This window comes from Lepisma saccharinum, chromosome 28, assembly GCF_977018435.1.
Source record: "Lepisma saccharinum chromosome 28, izLepSacc3.1, whole genome shotgun sequence".
Taxonomy (NCBI): domain Eukaryota; kingdom Metazoa; phylum Arthropoda; class Insecta; order Zygentoma; family Lepismatidae; genus Lepisma; species Lepisma saccharinum.
The window spans coordinates 22,281,996-22,304,378 of record NC_139256.1 but is presented as its reverse complement, the minus strand read 5'-3'; the positions used below and the strand labels follow the sequence as shown (position 1 = coordinate 22,304,378).

General features: G+C 38.6%; 1 protein-coding gene across 1 annotated transcript; it reads right to left on the bottom strand.

The window, feature by feature from the left end:
- Positions 1 to 6,639: 6,639 nt before the first annotated feature.
- Positions 6,640 to 21,601, bottom strand: LOC145980849 (uncharacterized). The gene is made up of 3 exons (XM_083113932.1): positions 21,500 to 21,601; positions 15,777 to 16,695; positions 6,640 to 6,911 (listed from the first exon to the last, which is right to left on the bottom strand). The coding sequence occupies exons 1-3, from the start codon at positions 21,599 to 21,601 to the stop codon at positions 6,829 to 6,831; spliced, it is 1,104 nt and encodes a 367-aa protein (XP_082970058.1). The 3' UTR covers positions 6,640 to 6,828.
- Between the last annotated feature and the right edge of the window lie 782 nt (positions 21,602 to 22,383).

Sequence of the window (22,383 nt, the reverse complement as noted above, 5' to 3'; positions counted from 1 at the left end):
CCCCCGTGGCGGAGTGGTTAGCGCACCGCTCCACAACGCCAGCGATCCCGGATTCGGATCCCGGCCTGGTCATGGGTGTTCTTTCTGAGTATCTCTTCATCAAAATCATCCTATCATCGCTCATACCCATCTTTGCGATTAGCCAGAAGTGGCAGAAAAGCGAAGTAAAATAAACCAAATCAATCAATCGAAAAGGAACTGCACAGACTACATGCGTTCCAGCAGTATCAGAAGGCGAAGCAATGAGTTAGAATAATACTAATGACTTGGGTGCGGAATTTTGCCTATTTGCCATTTTTATGCCTTTGTAGTAAAACAGAGGGTCTAAAGTTTAAGGTTCGTTTCATATTGTTTCTAGTCCGAAAAAAACATTTTTATAGTGCCTATAAATGCCTATTTTGCTTAATGGTGTCAAAAAATTTATATTCTGCAATTTTTGCATACTTCAGCTTTCCTTACGTGTCTTTGACTTTCCCCACATTGAAAGATGTAAGGCTTTGTTGATGTTGTACTGACTGAAATCTGGTATTCGCCAGATTTGAGGGTCTCAATTGTAACATTGTTTTAATTATTTTTTTTGTTATAATGGTACAAATTGTTTTTTTCATCATTTGTTCAAATTCGCACAGTCGTTAGCACAAGCTCTTTTTACGAGAATTACTTTAACTGACAATTCCCCGCAAATGTGAATTTCGATCCAAAGAAAAACGGTTTGTTAACCGTTAGCGCACTTTTATGTATAAACTGAAGTGCTAACACTGTATAACTGTTCATTGTAAGAATAAAATTGAAATAAGTTCACATTCAGTGCCTATTTTAATGTCGTTTTTTTTATTTTAGGGTGCCTTTTCAGTGCCTTTTTTCATCATTTTGGTGCCTATTTGACTGTCGAGGTTTTTAGTGCCTATAAATCCGCTCCCTACTAATGACTCAGTCGGGAAATTGATTGTGTTCAGTTTCCAGATGCTAGGTGAACATTGTTCGAATACTAACGTGTCCCAAGTCATAGGCTATGCCTTAAATCATGATCGTTATGTATCGAAGGATTGTCAATGCAGCACATGCTATGGTCAATTCTATACTCTTTCCAAAAAAGGAGGACATTTAGCGATTTCTAAAAAATCCGCCCGGACGCCGGACAGACGCCTAAAAAGGAGGACATGTCCGGATAAAAGAGGACGTCTGGTCACCCTAGTCATACGTGAATAAGTTTATGGAATGCAGAATGATCTTTCAACGGTTGGTAATTTTCTATCTTCTGTTAACTTCATTGCTTCTGGCAACTTTTCATTGTTTACCGTTCTCCGGAGAGAGGGCCAGTTTCGCCTAGGGGCTGGGTTTCGGACGACAAAACCCTCCGTCATCCCATGCACAGGACCTGTGCGTGTTATTCCCCCAGTTCCCTCGCCTCTTTCCCCTCGCGGCCGCGCTTGAGAATGCTCTACGTCTCGTAAAGTGGGAGGACGGCGCCCAACTACATTTCTCTCGAACTTTTGTATTCCCCCTCACGGTGGCGTGCAAACTTTACAATTGTCGCGGAAGAATTAATACAGAACCGACTAACCAACGATCTATAAGCAATGGAATACTGTATTTGCAATTCAGACAATGTAAAAGCGAATATATGAACCCGTGAGACCAGTGGCGTGGCGTGACTTTTTCAAAAGTGTTACCGGCTATCAGTACGACAATTATGCCTGCTATAATCAACCCCCCGGCCCCCAGAAAAGAAAACATGTCTTCGAGCTAGATATTTGTTCATTTCGTTCTTGTTTTGCAATCAGCACAGTGGTTTAGCCACAAACACTCCTAGAAAGAACTACCACTCATGAGACAGTTACTACGAAAATCCAATGAATAGTGGTAGACCCTTGTCAATTCTTCATCTGTCTCTGTTTCTTTGCAATGAGGTGCGAAGGGGAAGAAGAAGAACCACAATTTTCTCGCGTCAGTTTGATGTTTGTGTGGTGAGCACTGAGCAGACGACAGAACTCCGCTCCTTTGTGGAAGGGAAGCCCAGCTGTACTACTGTTGCCAACTTAGTATTTTGTTTGGAGCAAGGTTTGTCCAAATCACAAATCACACCAAGGAACTATATTTTCGTCTATTACCTAACTGGTCTCAGTTGTAGTTCAATCCAGCCTTGGCTCTGCAGTCTACCTCTAGTTGCTTCACAGAAATTGTATTCCTATTTTAGGCGGGATTTAGCTCTTTTCTGCCAATCCGATGTGGCAACACTGGCTGCTCCGATGGGTCTGAACGGCAACAGGGCCCCTTAACAGGCATATGAATAACCCCATGAAGTCCTTCCCCGCTCTTTCCTTGCATTGGCGTCCTGTTCTCCCTTGTTCCTCTTCAGGGTAGAGGAACGGCCTCCCTCTTCACTTCTATCGGCTGCAGAAAAAATGTCCTAGGCAATATCTACTCGACGGCAACGGTGTTCATTAACGTATTTAACAATGTTGTCATTTTATTGAAACAACTTTTTAATTCTTTACATTTTGCTGTTACCTGCGGTAACACCGGTTACATGCAAGCCACGCCTCTGGGTGAGACCAAGAAGGGAAAGATTCCACTTTTTGAACAAAATGGGCTGAATACTTTGAATACATATCAGACCTAAAATAAAGGTTTTGAAAACAAACCACTTATGATGAAAATGTTGTAATTGTAAGTTTCTTCAACCGGTTTTTAGTTTTGGTTGCTATGAGGGTCGAGTGAAAACTTTCCCTTCTTGGTCTTACCGATTCATATAAATGTTAATGTAATGTTTGTTCACTTGAGGTTACACACTTCAGTGCGCCGTCCGTATCGTCCATATGAGCGGCAGCCCCTGTGTGCATGTATTATATTGAGTATTTAAAACGATGATCAAAATAATGGTTTTGGAGTGGGGTTTGTGGGGAGGGGTTTCAACCCCCGTTCACTTTGCACCATGCCATGAGGCATATATAAAGGGGGATGTAGGGGTAGGGTCCTTATCGATCTTGGTCATTTAGCAGGTGATGTGATCAGCAGCATGCTCTGCCCACCTTTACACCCAAGCATAGGCGGACTTCTGGAGGGGCCAGGGGGTGCCTGGCCCCCCAACTTAAAAAAGATTAAAAAATAACACATGATTAAGCTCAGTTACTACATTCTTGTTATGAAGCCATACCGCAAATCTTGACGTTTGGCATGATGTCATGTGCAGTAATTGCGCTGCTATAGCGGGTGTTAGATGATTTGATTGATGTGTACAGTTTGAAGAAAGAAAAACGTAAAATGACTTTGTGTTGAGTCAACAGTTACTGCTGAGGCATCAAAAGAGCTTTTCAATTTAATTTTTCTAAAATTTCTGAAGCTTACTATTGTACCGTAACTTGTTTAAAGTAATACGAGTATTGTATCAATAAACAAATTAATGAAATGCAAAATGCAATAATCGTATTGTTTTGCTTCTTTTAAAACTGACAACCAATATACTAATTAATATTTGTTTACTTAAGCGAGGAAATTTAACATTTTCAATTCTAAAAGGCCTAGAACTCAGTGTTTTTTTTGTGTTTTTTTCCTGGTGAAGGCCTCCGGACCCCTTATAAACTAGGGGATATTTAACCCTCAGGTACATCACATGCTTCTCCTTAGTATGCACCCCCCAAAGCAAAAGCTCAAACTCCGCCCATGCGCCCAGGTACCAATTTAGTTAAGTCTGGGTAAGACACAGAGCCACTATATGCAGGGACAAGGCCAGAAATATTCCAACCTCAGATCACCCACACTGGGAATCAAACCTGGGTCTCCTGCATGGCAGTCAGACACCCTACCGACATTGCTGCTCTAATTTGAGGAAGGCCGTAAAACAAATGTGACCACAAATGTAAGACAGAACTAAACATTGACACATAAAGTGAGGCCATGATAACAACCGACACGGTGAATGCCTTTATGGCAGTGACTCTCTGTTGTCGCATTTACCTACGAAGAAATTTGCGGTCAAACAGCCAAATAGGTCTACCGCTGACCCCCTGTTTGAGCAACAAGCAGCAACCTTAGAATCCCTCCTCCCAAATGCATCCAGCAGGGAAGCAGGATTTTGTCAAAATAAATACTCTGCGCTCATGGGCGTCGACAGAAATTTTCCTGGGTGGGGGGGGGCTCGATCGAAGATGTCGAGGCCACCCCCTCCCCTCAAAAATATTGTGACACTGACCAGTGGCACATGCAGAAGTTTGTCAAGGGGGGTTAATTTTTAAAATTATTGCATTATCAGTATTTTAAATTATGTTATTATTATTATTATTATATATTATTACTAGTAGCAGCAGTAGTGCCAGTAGCAGTTTTAGTTTAGTTTATTTTAGAATCCAATAAATTTATTACATGAATAATATAGTGCTTGTTACAACCAAGATTACATAATTACTACTTCTAACATTAGTAGCAGCAGCAAACGCAGTAGTATAAGAAACTTTGGAACGTGTGAAAGTTACAAATTAGCAGTTGCAGTGTTGCAAATTACGAAAGTTTCGTACAAAATTCGATATCTCAAGACAATTTTTAAACAATGATGCAAAATGAAGTGAAAAAAAGTGATTCGTTTATAAATTGCCATACATTGAAAAAAAAGCAGATGGAAATTTCTAGGGGGGTCGACCGACCGGTTCGACCCCCCCCCCCTGCCGACGCCCATGTCTGAACTTTGAATGGGAGCGGAGAGATAGCGTGGCCCAGGAATAACAATTGCAACTATTGTTCAAAACAAAAATGCAATCTCATTTCCTAAATCTCATGCAATGCCAGAAGAGTTATGTGTGCGATAGAGAGAGAGAGAGAGAGGAAGAGAGTATATATATATATATATATATATATATATATATATATATATATATATATATATATATATATATTATATATAGGGTGTTCGAGAAAAGGCACATAAGCCACACATTGTGATAATCTATTGCCTTCATTTAAGTCAGATTGAATTCAATCAATTAAAGAAAATATAATTTTCTATCAGGTTTGTAATGTTTACATATCTACAACATAACTGTCTGTTGTAAAATGGTATTTCTTTACTCAAGTGCTTTTCCCTAACAGCCTAGGTCAGTCGCTCTCAACCTTTTTCAGTCCGGGTCCACCTTGAAGGATATTACACTTCAAGGGACACATAATCATGGGCGTAGGGAGAATTATTGATAATCAACTTAAATACTGCTTCCACTTGCAACATGGAGGGAGAAATACATACTCTCTACTTGTAGAGGGGTATGCACCCAGTTTGTAATCATACGTATTTTTGCTAACATCGAGTACTTTTAGAAGCCCTCTTAAGCTTGCATAACCAAAATACACACACTTCATTCTACGAAAGTAAATATGTAATTCAAAAGACTAATTTACTCTAGTCTAACATATAACTAAACACACATGCTGAAATTGAAAACAGTTTTTTTTTTTACTTGTGAACTAATGTGACGGTTGGGACTGCCTTTTCCACATAAGCTGGGGTATGTTGGGTTCAATGGTGGTTAACTTAAGTCGTAAATTTGTGTCCACGTCAAGTCTCAGAAACAGAAGTTGCTTATGTTCACTGCTCATTTCATCGTACAACACAAAAAAGTCTTGAATTTAACGGGCGAGGTTGAACACAGTTTTGAAAACACTTGGCATAATTTTAGCAGCCAATGCCTACCAGTCAATAACAGAAATGTAGAGTTTAGACTGCGGACAGCAAGAGTTAAGATTAAATTGTAAAAGCAACATATCTTAGTAATTTGAATATATTATAGGTTTTTAAGATACAGTAAATAAATTGATAAATTTTCGAGCCTGACATCGCGATCCACCAAACGCTCCCTTGGAATCCAGCAGTGTGTCGCGCCCCATAGGTTAAGAAAAGATGGCCTAGATATATCAGCAGTCAGAAGGGAGTTACATGCTGTTTTTAGACCTAGGTTTTGAAATATATAAATTCTAGGATGCAGCAATGAGTTGCAAGCTAGGATTTATCAACTCAGGCAAGCAATTGTGCACAAATGATGCATTATGCACTCTAATCATACATATCAGGCCATGCTATAAATACAGTTTGAAAGACAGAAAATCAAGTATTCAACACGTAGATCATTACATACTGCAATATGAAATTCTGAGATTTATAATCTCAGACATTCAGGAATAACAATTTTATGGATTAGTATCCATAATAACTCATATGAAAGTGAAAATTAGTACCTGTAGTACCTCCATAAGTTTTTGATGTGATAGAACATATACTGTCAGAGTATGAAATGAATATGAATACATCATAAAAATAGATTTATTTCATAACTGATACTCCATCAATAAATTTGAAAATAACTGCTACAAAAAATTACAACTTTCTTTGTTATGTCAAATACGAAACATAACTGATTCTTCTAAAGAACACACTGTTCACTTTAAGATGTCTCTTAAATAAAAGTTTCAAATTTATATATCTTTTTTTATTGTCAAATGTACATAAATATTACAGTGGAATTATAAAAGAGAAGACGACAACAACAATGTTAAAGAGTTTCCATCAGTGTTATTTTAGACATGATCTTCAATAAGTTCTTTGCAAAAACAAATATATTTACATAATGTTTACATAAACTTTAGTTTCTTCTTGTTAAAGTTATGCACTTTGGTTAAAAAGGAACAATAATAACATTTTTTGAAATGTGATATGAATCATTTCATGATGCTATTTCTTACATCCATTCCTTCCACAACCTAGCAGCTTAATGATGTATGTTTGAGCTTATGACTTATTGAATTGAACAAACCCAACACTATAGTTTTCAAGTATAGCGGAGTGCCTTATATTTCCCAACTGAAGTCACCGAACAGATTCACTCTAGTCGAATATGAGTTGTGGTCAGAACTTGTCTTTTGGATCTTATCTGCAATAAGATGAACCATAGTATTAATACAAGTCAACAATAATATTAATATTATTAAAAAAAAACTGAACTTAGGTGGTCAGACCATGTGGCACGAATGGTAGAGGAAAGAGGAGTTCACAGGATTCTTCTTGGTAAGCCTGGTGGAGGGATAACGTTGAGATGGACCTAAAGGAAATCTGTGAGGATGGAAAAGATTGGATTGATCTTGCCCAGGAAAGGGACAGATGGAAGGTCTGTTGCTGCAGCCATGAACCTTGGGGTTTAAGAAGGCTAGAGAGTTAGTTAGTTATTAAAAGACTGATGGAACGATTCATTTTGTACCCAGTAACCAGTGGCGGTAATTAGGGGGGCAGTTGTTCCCCCCACTTTTTGCCACTTAATCCCCGCACTATGCTAAACTATGTACCAGGGGAAAACTGTCCTTGGCCCCCTAGTTTTGGTACCTTCTCCCCCAGTTTTAGAACCTAATCGCCGCCACTGCCAGTGACTGTTGCCTTTGTACATAATTTCTGTCACTGATAATAAAGATAACTCTTAGATCTACAAGAGACTCCAGTTTGCAAACTAGATATAGAGTTCCATTATGTGTCAGTGCCAGAATTATGTACAAAGGACAGTGTGCGAATATTTCTCTCCATTTCTAGGTTGGCTATTTTATGCTACTTTTCTTTATCTTGGATTAATGATGATGAACTGATGAAATGGGTAGTGGGACAAACACATTGATGCATCCATGCCTGACCAAGAATTGAACTTTGGATCTCTGCCGAAAGTTCCAATTAACTTTGCATTTTATATGTTAATTTTTTGCTGAAAACATGAAAGTCGTGGAAGTTAATTTTAAAGGAACTGTAGGCCGTATGGTCTAACGCGTCAGATTTTGAGTTCCAGGTATGGGACGCGCTGAGATTTTGGCTTGTGTGTGTGACCAGTGACCACCCACCATCATGAGGAAATTGGGGAGCTACGAATGAGTAGCCGGTCGCGGAAAACTACAGCAATGACTGGGGGTTCGTCGTGCTGACGACACGTCACCCCGTAACTGGTTGTATGATATCCCACCTCGGCAGGTGGGAGGCCGGCAATCGGTAGGTAGGCCCTGGCTATTTTTAATAAAAGGAAATAATTGTAATTGGCTTTAGTTAGATAATAAAAATTTGTTGCCCTCACTTGACTTGCAAATTCGTGCCAAATTCCTTGGTTGAGTGGTTAGCGTAGCGCATGGTAAAACCAGATTGAAGTCCTTGGCATGAACCAGGGTGGAATTTGTAGGAGGGGACGTGGGTGTTTTACCTCAAGCTGTCCAGTGAGCGAGCCTAATGCGCAGAAGATATGTGCAGTAGCTTTCTGCACATGCGCATAAAGAACAAACACCAGATGCAAGACCCGTACAGAAGGTTCGAGCTATAACCCACTTAAGCTGATGATTAGGGCCCAGGACTTTATGTCCTATAAAACTGTAAAATATGTATGTAATTATGTCATATAAATTGGAAAATATGTCATGAAAAATTACAAATATGTCAGAAAAATGCAGAAATATTTCCAGTAAAGCCAAAAATATGCACAACAGTACTCTCGAATTTCTCCCATACCCGATAGAGTAGAATTGGGGCTGTAATGTACCTAATGTTATTTTTACTTTTGACTGATTTTTGTGAAAAGCTAAAACGGCAAAGAAATTAGAACGAAACTTCTTTACTTCCCGTGCAACAATGAGAGAGAACATTTTTCCTCAATAATGTTTGCATGGCTATCAATTGTCGGGGGGATAAAATAAAGTGGGGTATTATATTGTTCTGTACTAAGAAAAGACGGCACCTTTCTTCATCCGCAATTTCCATATCCTGCCATCGACAATATGAACTATCCGTTGTGCTTAAGGTACGAAGAAAGAAATCATGAAATAACCGATTATGTGCGAGAGAATTACGAAATTATACAGAAATATGTCTTATTACAACAAAATTTAAAAAAATATGTCGTAAAAACGCGAAATTGGTGAAATATGTCAAAATATGCTTTGCCAAGTTTGTCTATTTCGGCTGATTTTCATCATATACAGTATGTAACATTCTTATTTGTACACACGGATTTTCAAAGAAAATGCTTTAATATCTGAAAGGAAATACACTCTTTTGAAATTGTTTCTTTACAATTCAATAACTAATATCATTAGGAACAAAATCTTACCCAAATTCTGTATAACCAATGATAATAATACATTAAATGAAACTGAAAGAGTAACATGCCTTTTTTTGTACAACCTTTATATTCGTACACTTAATAATATAAAAGAAAAAAGAATATTCAGAGCAAATTGACTGACAGTTCTAATACTTTGATACGTATTCTTTGGCTTTAATTACTTCTTGACACATATTCTTCATAGAATTAACCAGTTTCCGACATGTTTCAGAGCTTTTTCTATTCCACTCGGCTTGCCTGCTTTATGGACTCGCCTCTTCAAAATTGCCCATAAATGCTCAATGGGATTTAAGTCTGGACTTTGAGCTGGTGTTTGTAGTAGTTTGTGCACATTCCATATTAGCCAATTCATGTTAACCCGCGCCTTATGCTTACTGTCATTGTCTTGTTGGAATCTGTAGATAGGCTACATGTCCAATTTTTGAACATGTCTGCTTTACATTGTTCTTCAATATGTCCAAATAGACATATGCATCCATGATACCATCAATAAACTGGATGGTACCAACACCTTTGGACGACATACAGCACCATTAATGACCAACCACCGTGTTTAACTGTTGGAATTGTGTTAATGTGATCATTGTCCTTACTTGATTTTCTCCAGACCCTATTTATCCCATCTGACCCGTATACATATTAATCTTGGACTCGTCTGACCTTCTTTCGTGGTATTCTGCCATGATATCCATGCTTCCACAAGGCACGTCGGGCAGTTGGATCGGACATCATCTTGCCAGCAACATTTTCTACTAACGGTCGTAACTGAGGAACACTTAGTCGGGAATTTTCTCGCACTCTTTTTTAAAATAAAGCATTCATCACGTTTATTCAACCGTCTCTCTTTTGGTTTTCTCGGCACATTCTGTGTTGAACCTTCCTCTCGAAATTTGTTTACTATGAATTGAACTGTGGAGTGTGATTTATTGACTGTTTGTCCCATTTTTCTTAACGAATAACCTCTAAGGGCCAAATTTATTATAACAACCTTCAGATCGGAACTAAGTTCCTTCACCTTGCCCATTTGGAACACGCTGATAGGCCTACAACAATACCTAAACCAGCATTCCGCTTGACGGGGAGCGCCTACATGTTCAAACTTGTTACGAAGTTGTAAACTGCACGAAATCGCCCGAATGCGGTGGCGCTGTATGCGAGGAAGATTGAAACTCTTGCCTGTACGAATAACAATGTTGCATGAAACAGCGTGTTTTTCTCTTTTCACACAAATTATATGCTCTGTTTATACACTTTGAACATAAATTTTTTATTGGCATTTGTTGGTGAAACCTTCATTAACATTAATTTTCAGGTACATATGAAAATGATTATATTTACTAGTAGATATTACATTTTTTCCTCGAAAATTCTATGTGTACGAATAACAATGTTACATACTGTATGTAAAGAGCTCACCCAAATATTACATCCGAAGTCAAATGAAAAATATGTTATAACATAAAGTCCCGGGCCCTACTGATGATAATACAACCGCACGGTGCTTAACGCCCAGTAAATCACATTGGCACTAGTTGCGAGAACAAGAAAGCAACCAGCCCATAGATCAAGTTGATCAGTTGCTGTCACAGGCTACCATTTGTCCTCAGATTTCTTCTTCTTCTTCGTCTACGTGCTGTGCTTGGACAGGCTTGCACGTGAAGCTCGGCACGTTTTCCCTTGCCCTTTCGGCGAGGGGGCTAATTTCAAAGCGGCGGACTGGCAGCACCAATTAATGAAGCATTGCGAGGCATTGAAAAGAAAGCAAAGTTTGGCAACAGGCGAGAGAGTGAAAGGTCGGGTTGCCAAGAGCAGTGAAAGGAGAGTAACAACCGGTCATGCGAAATGAATGAGCAATTTTTTTAGCCGTCACTGAACAGCGTTTTTAGAGCATTGTGCTCTACTAATCAATGCGCTTAATGACAGGTGGCATTAGTCCAGATAATATATATATCCAGAAGAAAAGAGGTAATTTGGAAACGTCCTAAATAAAATTTTGATGCATATTTCAGCAGGTTTAAAATTTGAGAGGTTGGCCAACATCCTGAACCACAATATTTATTAGGGGTGTGCGGGACAGAATTTTTTGGGTCGGGACGGGAAATGTTCGAAATTTCCCGAAGCTCTGGAAATCTCGAATTCTACGTCATTTTCACTTTAAGTGATTGTTTTTGCATTTCAGGAATAAAAACAAACAATTTCTGATAAGTTCCAGAAACTTACAATGCAGAAAACGTCGAGAATTAACGACTTTTTAAAATGACTATTCGGTATTTCCCGCCTGCTCGGGATCCTGAAAAGTCGGGAAGTCATTTCCCGGAGTCGGAATCCCGCACACCCCTAATATTTATTATTCTTTAAATAAATACTTTCCCGTTGCTGTTTCATTGGTTTTTTTTTCCATTCACTATTTAATTTCAAACATATACTTATACTTGAAATAACATCAATATATTTTGGGGTCTCCTTTATCGCACAACGCGCTACCAACTTCGTGTTCTGACGTCAGAGGCGGAATGTGTACATTGTTAGGTTTGGTTCTCTTGCCATAAATACACTGCAAATATTATTTATGCTAAGAGAACTAAGCAATGAAAGCATTCCCAGGTGTCGTCAGAACGCAAGGTTGGTACCGTGTTGTGCGATAAGGGAGACCCATATATTTGTAGACCCAGCGGCAAAAGAGATAGTATGAGAATTGTCCATCATCATTTTCATTGAGTCTTGAAAGCATAACCATGTAACAAAGACAATTGAAAAATCATTCGTGACTATTAATGGCCCAGTCATCAAAGATTTCCCTGCCGAAAAGTATGCAGCCTTGTGGATTAAAGAAGGGACACCATTCTGCAACTTACCAACCTCATCGAGCCAACAGCAGGCTGTTTTCCACTAAAGTATTCATGTCATAGTGCTGACATTTTGATATACAGGGTGAGCATAAAGTATATCTTTTTGATTATGAATATTTATATCTCAACTTCCACGGTAGATAGGCAAATAAAACCTATGGTAATAAGTAGTGCAATACATCAAGTTGTTTTTCCATTTCTTTGTTTTGTCTGATTCTTATTCTCTTGCGTTTCAGGTAGCGTAATTTTCAGATGAAGTAACGTTTCACATATCTGGGAAAGTAAACGGACTTAATGTCCGGATATGGGGGTCGGAGAACCCACATGTCGTGTTACAGCACATAAGGGACAGCCCGAAAGTGAATGTTTGGTGTGGCTTAATGCAAAACAAAATTATTGGACCGTTCTCTTTCATTGAGCCTACCATTACGTCAACAGTTTACCCTGACATGTTGAAACTTTACGTTGCGCCTCAGTTACAGAAATTTCAACCATGGGTAGTGTTTCAACAAGATGGTGCACCGCCACACTGGGAGTTAACTGTTCGCCAGTTCTTGCATGACATCTTTCCAGATGGATCGGTAGAGACGGTCCCATATCATGGCCACCGCGTTCGCCGGACATAACCCCTCTTGACTTTTTTATGGGGTTACATTAAGGACAGTGTTTAGTTCACCAGTTCCTGATATGCAAACTCTTCAGACACGAATACAGGATGCTATAGAGATGGTGACGGAAGAGATGTTGGCAAAGGCATGGAGAGAAATTGAGTATCGCCTAGACGTTCTAAGGGCAACAAACGGAGCACATGTCGAAGTGTACTGATAACAAAACATTATGAGTTAAGCTATCATTTCCAACAAACCGCATATCTGTATGTAGCATAGTTCTTTAGCAATAAAAGTTTGTAATCAGGAAAGACTTTATGCTCACCCTGTATATACATAGTTAAGCAATGGCAATTTCTTTGAGGGAGATAAAATCCTCCCTGGCAGCAATAAAAATAATTTTGTTTTGCCGCGGATAAAATTTTTGTGGGGAGAATCCCAATCATCCCCCCTCTGCCCGTTAATTCGCACACTGACCATAGAACTGTTCCTTAAAAATTAAGTTCGACCATTCCTTAATGGAGAGGTGGCGCCAAGGGTGAACCACATTGGGCCATAACCCACCATGTCAAAAAGTGATATAAATTTCGCGATGAAAATAAAATGATGGAAAATCTTTGACCCTGAATTATGTAGGTCTCTAGTAATAATATTTTTCCACATTTCGCATTAACCTATTAATGTAACGTTTGAATTTATATAATATCGATATACATATTTTTAAGACGTGCCCCACTCAAGCATTTGACATTATCCACTAACTAACTCTCTATCCTGGGCATGGCAAGATCAATTCAATCTTTTCCATCCTTACCAATATCCTTTAGGCCCATCTCAACGTTATCCCTCCACCTTTGTCTTGGCCTTCCTACAGTTCTCTTACCATCAGGTTTCCCAACAAGAATAATATAAACTCTTCTTTCCTCTCCCATTCGTGCCACATGGCCTGCCCACCTAAGTCTTCTTGATTTAATTATTCTAATAATATCTGGACAGGAATACAAATTATGCAGCTCTAAATTATGTAATCTTCTCCACTCACCTGTCTCCTCATACCTTTTAAGTCCAAATATTTTCCTAAGGATTATATTTTCAAATACTCTTCATTTATGTTCCTACTTTAATGTAAGGGACCAAGTTTCACATCCATATAATACTACAGGCAAAATTACTGTTATGTATATTTTCACTTTTACTTTCTTAGATATTATACGAGAAGATAAAAGTAACATGCATTTCCTGAATTAAGTCTGCATTTTATTTCCTATTTAATATCATTTTCATTTGTTACTATTAATCCTAAGTACTTGAATTTGGAAACTGATTTAAACGAGTTGTTATCAATAATTAGATTTTGATCATTACCTAACACTTGGTTTCGGCCTGTAAGCATATATTTGGTTTTCTCTTTGATAACTTCCAAACCTATCTCTTTAGCTGCTTTTAAAAATACTTTAGCATTATTCTTAATGGGCCTGGTCAAAGCAAACTATTGTAGGTGGCAGCACCCCTGTTGAGTCAATTGTTCTCCCATTTAAATATATGGAAATTTGATGCTGAACGTGCTGCTATTACATTAAATTGCAAGTTTAATTTCATCTTAACCTCAGAAATTATGTCAGAACATGATAAATAATCAGTGCTGTGAAACTGAGAATTTTAATAAAACGATCGTCAACAACAGAAAATATATCGGAACTAAAAAAAACCTTAAAATTTGCGCAGCACTTGTTTACGTCACTTGCAATTTTCATAAATTAAGTACTTTATTCTTGTGAATCTGGTAAAGAATAATACATAATAATTCCACACAACTGTACTTTTATTATTATAGTTGTTATTAATAACTGACTCCTTTTTTGACGTGATATCATACTTTTCCTCATTGCTAGTAAATATGGTTCACCATTTTATATGTACATACACATTTATCGAGAAGAATAGTTATTACAAAAATATTTATATTCTGTTTCATGTCTCGCAACCTCTAGGGCTTTCTTATTTACAGAAATTATAATTTTAAAATTGTTGTAATCCAAAACAAAGAGGACGAAGATACGGGGGATAAATATCTGCTTAATAGAAAGCATATGGTAATATTATGTTATCGGAAAGGGCATAGTGTATAATAATAAATATGCGCTTAGTTACTTAGTACATTTTCTCTTTGTAATATGGTGAGTTTCTCCGATTCCTATTCCCACCGTTGAATTACACATACTCGCAAGTCGCAACAAGAGGAAACATAAAAGCGTAGTGTAAAAATCTTAAATTTTTGTATTATAGACCAATGGCAGCTAGGGACTACCAAAATTACATCAAGTTTAGTGCTCTTTGTGCATAAACATACTATATTTAGCCCGTTCGAGCTGGCCTGTCGTTGCGCTTTAATATATTAATTCTTAAGCTCAGGAGAATGTAATTTTCGGAAACTTATGACTAGTTACATAATCTTAAAGGTTTGCTAAACACAATTTTGTTATCGATTTGCACGAGAAATTCTTACCTTCGTTGAAAATAACGTTTGAATAGCCATCCTATCGCTTTCCAATAAGGGTGTGCGGGATCCCGAAAAGTCGGAACCGGGATCGTGAAAAAAATTTCCCGTCCCGATCCCGACTTCGGGAAATGACTTCCCGACTTTTCGGGTTAATTATAATAGTGAGCTAATACCGAGCAGTCGGGAAATGTCATTTTAAAAACTTGTTAATTCTCGACGTTTTCTGCATTGCAAGTATCTGGAACTTACCGGAAATTGTTTGTTTTTATTCCAAAAATGCAAAAACAATCACTTAAATTGAAAATGACGTGTAGAATTCGAGATTTTCAGACTTTGTCGGGAAATGACGAATTTTTCCCGTCCCGAATGTCGGGATTTTAAAAAATTGCCATTCCGACCAAAAAATTTCTGTCCCGCACACCCCTACTGTTCAATGTAAAGCACAGACAAATTAGTGGTAAAGCTTAGGGCAACCAGATGACGAACGAAATTCTTTAGGGACACGACAGGAGTGGCGCCTCTAGCGGAAAAGTTTGGCAGTGAACAGCCCCATTGTATTTAGCTATATCATCTCCTAGTAAGTCTACATCATCTGCATATGAGTCACACCATATACCGCCTATGATGGCTACCATGTTAGGAAACCTCTAACCAAAAGCACAAACTATCTTAAAAGCATAACAACGTTGATACTTACTTGTTTCTTTCCTTGTGTCGAATATGGGATCTAAGTTCTTGTACGGCTCAGGTATTTTAAGATGATTTGTCCTTCCTCTTGGTTTTGGTACTCTCGTTGGAGGCTTGGCTGTTGTCTGCTTGGTCTCCACGCTGTTCTCTTCCGTTTTGGAGGACTGGAAGCCCACGTGCCAAACATCCTTATGCTTCAAAGCAGGCCAAGAGTCCTCGTAGGCTGTAGGAGAGGGGTTTCTGTGAGATGTTTCTTCTGGGAGTTTCTTGAAGTCATCTTCGCCGTGGGAGTATGCATGAGCATAACCTGTCGGTATGCTGAAGCTAGTGTCTCCACCGTGTCCTCTGTGGTAGCTTAAAGATTCCTCAAGATTACTAGGACCGTAACGAGAATGATCGAAGTTGCTACCTTCGTCGTATGAGGAAGCAACTTCATGCTTTTGGAGCGGCGCGCCGGAACTCTCGAAGTAAGAGTAGCTCGTTGGGGAGCTGCTAGGGTGCTTTCTTCTCGGCGCATACTTCTCCGGGTCCCAACCCTTGTCTGGGTACGGCACCCAAGGGTTGTGGCCGAGGTACTCCCTCAGCGCTGGCGGAAGGCCACCAACGGTTGAGACCTTCTCGCTCTTGGTAACCGTGACTGTCGTTGGTGGACCTGCAGATGGCGTTCCGTCGTGTGTGATGACTGCTGTGATGGTTGTGGTGGATGGAGGGCTCACGGTCACCAGCTTCTCGAGTCTGGCCGTTGAGACTGCTGGCGCTACGGTTGTTGCTGGTGGCTTTGCAGGAGGGTCTGGCTTTATTCCGAATATCTTGGCCAATCCTTGGAAAATATATCCCAGGGTTCTTTTGGAGCGAGGTCCACGATTATTTTGATTTGTAGTTTCACCAATCACCTCCAAGCATATAAGTGTCACCACGTACAGGTAAACCTAGAAAACAAAGAACGTAGAACCATTCATAACGAAAACCTATTTTCATTATAGATTAACGAGATAACTTTTCCCTTACCAATCCATCGAATGAGAATGAGGAAATGAGATAACTTTATCCATAGGCGTAACTTGGCGTGGGCAAGGGAAGGCACTCCCCCCCCAAATTTTCAGGCTACTAAATTTAAAAGTTAATGATACTTTTGTTAACCTCTTGCGACCTGACTAGCAAAGTATTGAAGTGTATTTTTTTATGATTGTGCAAATGTAAGCTATTCAAGTTCCTAGTTTGATTATGCCCTCAAAGCTAAGTCCCAAGCTTATTCTGCTCCCCCAAGTTAAGTCTTAAGTTTGATTCTGCTCATCCCAAGTTAAGTCCCAAGCAGGGATGTGCCGTAGACTATCAGTTTACGTCTACATGCGTTGTCTACACGTAATCTACGCGTAGATTACATTGGGTTGTAGTTTACATAGACTACGTAGACAATCTAAAGTGCATTAAAATTAATTTTCAAGGGTTTCATGAAATGAAAGTGACATTTTCAACTATATTGGTTCCTCACGAAATGAAAAGAACCATATTTACAACAAAATTTCTCATCTCTTCTATTATCAACTATGGAAGAAGATAAATAGTATGCAAAAAACAACAACAGATGGCAGTCGTGAGGCAAGAGTGGTCTTTTCCCCATAAAGCACTAGAATATTTTATATATTAGGTTTCTTCCTAGGTGAGAAATTGTTCGAATTTGAAAGAAAGAGTATGAAAAGTTCTCTTTACACATCAGCAACTGATACGCAGTATAATTTTCTTTTAATTCCACGGCGCTCTTTGCTAAGTTATCACCTTTCGCCATGTTATTTACATAGATTACGTAATCTACGTGTATAACATAGTCTACGTGTAGAATGTAGACTATCGTTGTTTACGCTTAGACGCACATTACTGGTCCCAAGTTTCATTCTGCCCCTTCCGCCCAAAGTTAGGTCCCAAGTTACGCCCATGACTTTATCCTTACCCAATTCATTGAGTGATAATAAGGAATGGAGATGACGTTAGCTCTGATAATTTTATCCTTACGATTGAGTGAGACTGAGACCCACAAGAAAGATCGGCACTAGCTTTCTGGGTAGTTTGTTTTTCTTAAGTGAATCAAGTTTCGTGACGAAAACACGTTATAAAAATACGCATTCCTAATTATAGATAATAATACAGTAAGAATACATGTTTCTCAAGCAACCACACAGAAAATTAACTCACTACTTCAAAAACGTATTTACCTCACGCAAGCAAATAGTAATTTATACTTGTGGTGTAAAGAGCAAAATGATTAGATGTCAAACATACCATTATTTCTCTTCCTTACTTACTTCAAAGTATACGGAGACATCTTTAGTTACAAACAGGATAAATAATATCCACAAAATCATCAGCGTAGCAATATGAAGATTAATTTTGGCAAGTTACATATACTCAGTGCCTTTACGATTTCATTTGAGGGTTTTCTCTGCAAATTTGTGTATGTCTTCATTCCACTCATAACCCAATTGACGTTGCAGTTGCAGTACTTCACAACAATAATATTTTTAAAAAATAGCAAGTAGTAATCATAATTCTTCTGAGTTCGAGGACATTTCGTTTCGATCCTAACCTCTATATTTCAAGATTCAACGAACGTTCCTTTACGAAAATGAAGTTAAATATGACTGTGGTTCTAACATATTACCGCAGTAGTCAGGTTACTGTTTAAGATTTACAATAGTTATGAAATTACACAAATTTGCTTTCGTAAGATTATCCTGGTACGGCATAATAAACATACTTTACCAATCTTAAGATAAAAAAATCAAGAAAATTAATGTGGAAATAGCAGTAAATGATTTCGTAACGATCTTTACGATTTCTGAAAATGTTATAAATTGTTTGGTAGATGTCCTCCAAGTGTATGTATTAATACTTACTGTTAGACTGACCAATTTTCTCTTGAATTCGGGTTTAAATCACGATCATTTCTGGAGAATAATATATTGTTTTATTGATTCCAGAAACATGGTTTTCTTCATAAATGATATGTGGTGTACTTTTAGGTCTGATCCGATGCCTCTCACAGATTCCCACCGATACCGATTCTTGAAACTTGTAACAATTAAAAGTTGTTCAAATATTTATTAATATTTGTGTGTAAGGATTCCACTTCAATTATATGAATCAATTAATCAAGATTTGTAATTTTTAATATTCAAGAATTGCATTAGAATATCAAATTACATGTTATCACAAAATTTAGAGTTTTCACACAAAACTGGTGGAACATATAAAGAAACTGCGTGTTTTGCATAATCCACAGGATAACTAGATTCCACGAAAGTGTCGCACGGCATTTTTGCGGAGCTCGTGAAAACCAAAATGTCCGAAAAGTATCGGTAAATAAATTCAAACCTATGTATATTATACATATATAGCTATATGGCCTATAACAGGGATGGCCAACGTGTCGACCGGCAAGCCGCGAGAGGTAGCCGGCGGTGCTCTGTCATATTATACGGATTTTATTATGCATAGTCACAAAACATTCTATTACTTACCTCTCTCTCTATTTTCAACTGTTGTATCAGGCTTTGTTGTAACAGTTAATTTCATTCTTTGTCGAATCAAATAATAATTAACCATGAAAAATGTAAATATGCTTTGCCTTCTCCGTTCATAGTAACCAACAATTCGTTATTGAACGATTGGACAATGGGCGATCGAAAGCTTTCTTCTCCTACACTACATTGTTGTTAGTGACAAGGCCGGTTTGATGTTCCTTCATCTGCTAAGATGAGAAAGTGACGTCAACACGAACAGATTATGACGTATTTCTAAACATATACACAAGTTCCAACCATAACTGTATCAATCTAACTATAGTTGTCTGTGACAGCTTGCACGTTATTTGAAGTAAGAAACGTTTTAACTTCTTACAAATATACTGCTGGACAAAAAAAAACCGGACACTTGCATTTTTTGTGATAACGCAATGGGTCGATAAAAGCTCTGGTACAAGGGCTAACTAAATGTTGCAGAAACTGAATTAAGTACGAATGCATAAACAAAGTCCGAGCCTATGAATGGTGTATATGGTACTACATGATCTGCCGAACATTCTGTAATACACCTGCGAGCTGTTATTGTAATTCAGATGTCAAATATTAAAGTGTCCGGTTTTCATTGTCCAGCAGTATATAAAACCTTAAACTCTCAGGTACATTAAAAATACTGGGCCAGTAGGCAGTTATTCGCAACCCTGTGGAACTCTGGCGTTTGTCGAAAGTTCGCGATCGTAAGACTGTAAACTCGCTGTGAGGCTGCTGTCGGCAGTTTATTAGTCGTGCTACAAGCCGCCAAGTCATGGGCGAACCAGGTAAGTAGGGACATTGAATTTTCGCGATGCGCGAAATCGCGAAATGTGAAAAAAAAAAGATGCAATTTTGAACATTCTGCACGTAACTACACCCCCAATGATGAAATATGCATGAGTTTTATTCGCGATGTAATGCGAAATGTGTGCTTTTCCACGAAATGAACGCTTTTTCACGAAATAACCGTGAAATATCATCAAATTAAGTAGAAAACACGCAAAAACCGGCAATCGAGTTTTTTCGCGCAAACTGTCGATTTGTAACGAAACGTTTGCCTAAAGTTTCCTACCGCTTGCAGCTGAAGAACGTTTTATCTTCGATCACATCAGGAAGACGCTGCAAATTGGGATTTCACATGCACATAATCTCAGTTCGAAAACTTCGCTCCTTGTCAAGCTGCATTCCTTTCTTCCCCCGAATGTCTACTCAACTTCCAGTTTCATTGAACTTGCTAGCTGTAGCAGCGATAAGATTTGTCTGTTCCCGCACATCAAGGGAAACAATGGTGCCATTTGTGTTCAGTCATGAATGAATTTTGTTTATCATCATGTGATTTTTAACATGTGTTTGTGTATGTGCAGTAGTGATTATTTTATTTGTTGGACAGCAAGGATATCTTTTAAAAACATACAATGAATAAATCACTTGAAATATGCAATTTAGAAATGAAGCGATTTTGTGTTGATGTTTTCTTTTTGGTTGGACAGCTAAGTACTAAGGACTAATATTGCCTCATGACTGCCATCTGTTATTTTTTTGCATACTATTTATCTTCTTCTATAGTTGATGATAGAAGAGAAGAGAAATTTTGTTGTAAATAGGATTCTTTTCATTTCGTTAGGAACCAATATAGTTTAAAATGTCACTTTCCTTTCATAAAACCCTTGAAAAAAATTTTAATGCACTTTAGATTGTCTACGTAGTCTATGTAAACTAAAATCCAATGTAATCTACTCGTATATTACGTGTAGACAACGCATGTAGACGTAAACTTATAGTCTACGGCACATCACTGATTGGACCTTTGCTTCCTTTTTTAAGCTCTCATTGTTAGGTCTAATAAGATAAGTAGACCGTCAGTGATTCTTGAAATGTAAATTAGCCCTCAAACCAAAAAAGATTGGCCACCGCTGGCCTATACACTTAAATAAAATAAAAATTATATGTATAAAAATAATCATTGTTGTGACACGAGATTACAAGCCAATATTTACAAGAGAGTGATGAACACATATTATTGCTCAATTATAATCTAAGGTAATAATAGGGCCTTGGCCTATCTCCCGACTGCCAGTCTCCCTCCCACAATCCTACCTAGAGGTGTGGAGATCTTCAACAGGTAATGGAATGACGTGGGGTCAGCACGTCGAACTCTCAGCCGTGACCGGGTTACGCTACTCACTCGTAGCTTCCCAATCTCCTCATGATGGCGAGTTGCCACCGGCCCTATACAAGGCCGGAAACCCAGAGACTGTACGTAAATACGGCTGTGCTTAATGTTCATTCTTTCATTTACATCGTTGCGGTTAGAATAAAAACGTAAACAAAAAAACGTGGGTTACGTAAGGAAGCAACCAACCGTGAAATCGAACACCGCAAACGAAATCGAATAACCAGATATTGATAAAATTGGAATGTGGGAAAGTTTATGTAACTTGTGGAGAGAAGTTTCCACTCTACCGTCCGGGCGCAGCACCGTTGCCAATAGGGGGTGGGGGCGGAAGCGGAGAAAGCGGAAGGGTTTCTTGGCGGGTAATACCGGAAAGAACTATGTCCAGGAGTTCTGGAATAATTCCTCGGGACAGGCACGTAGCCAGGGGGAGGGCTAATGGTCTGAGGATTTTCAACGAAATTTGTATTCGCTCTTTCCTGGGCTGTTTTCTACCTGTCAGAGTACAGAACTTCAGCTCACCTTTCGCCAACGACTCTTTTCCTTCTTTTAAAACTTGAACTCTCCGATGGCGCAGTGGTAGCGTCGTCGCCTTGTAATCAAGGGATCCCGGGTTCGATTCCCGGTGGAGGTACATAGTGGTTCGGATCCCACTTTAAACTGTACGTCCAGTATCGATTAGCCTTACTGTGCATAAAGTGGACTTAAAACAACAAATCAATCCAATCCAATTATTTTAAAACTTGAGAAACCATCCATTTAGATACTCCCGTGGCGGCGCTTGTGGACTTGAGTTTATGTAACTCCTTCTGATTTCGCAAATATGTTGCAACATTGTAAACAATTTGTCTGGCCTGTCCTCTAAGGGGCTTTCCAGAGCAGATTGTGGATTTCGT

What these genes read in the sequence shown, in the direction of transcription:
- LOC145980849 (XM_083113932.1), bottom strand. Translation starts at nt 21,601, where the DNA reads ATGAACATTAAGCACAGCCGTATTTACGTACAGTCTCTGGGTTTCCGG. An exon ending in AGGAGATTGGGAAGCTACGA is followed by an intron (nt 16,696 to 21,499) that starts GTGAGTAGCGTA and finishes TTTGTTTTCTAG; the next exon opens with GTTTACCTGTACGTGGTGAC. An exon ending in CGACACAAGGAAAGAAACAA is followed by an intron (nt 6,912 to 15,776) that starts GTAAGTATCAAC and finishes ATCTTATTGCAG; the next exon opens with ATAAGATCCAAAAGACAAGT.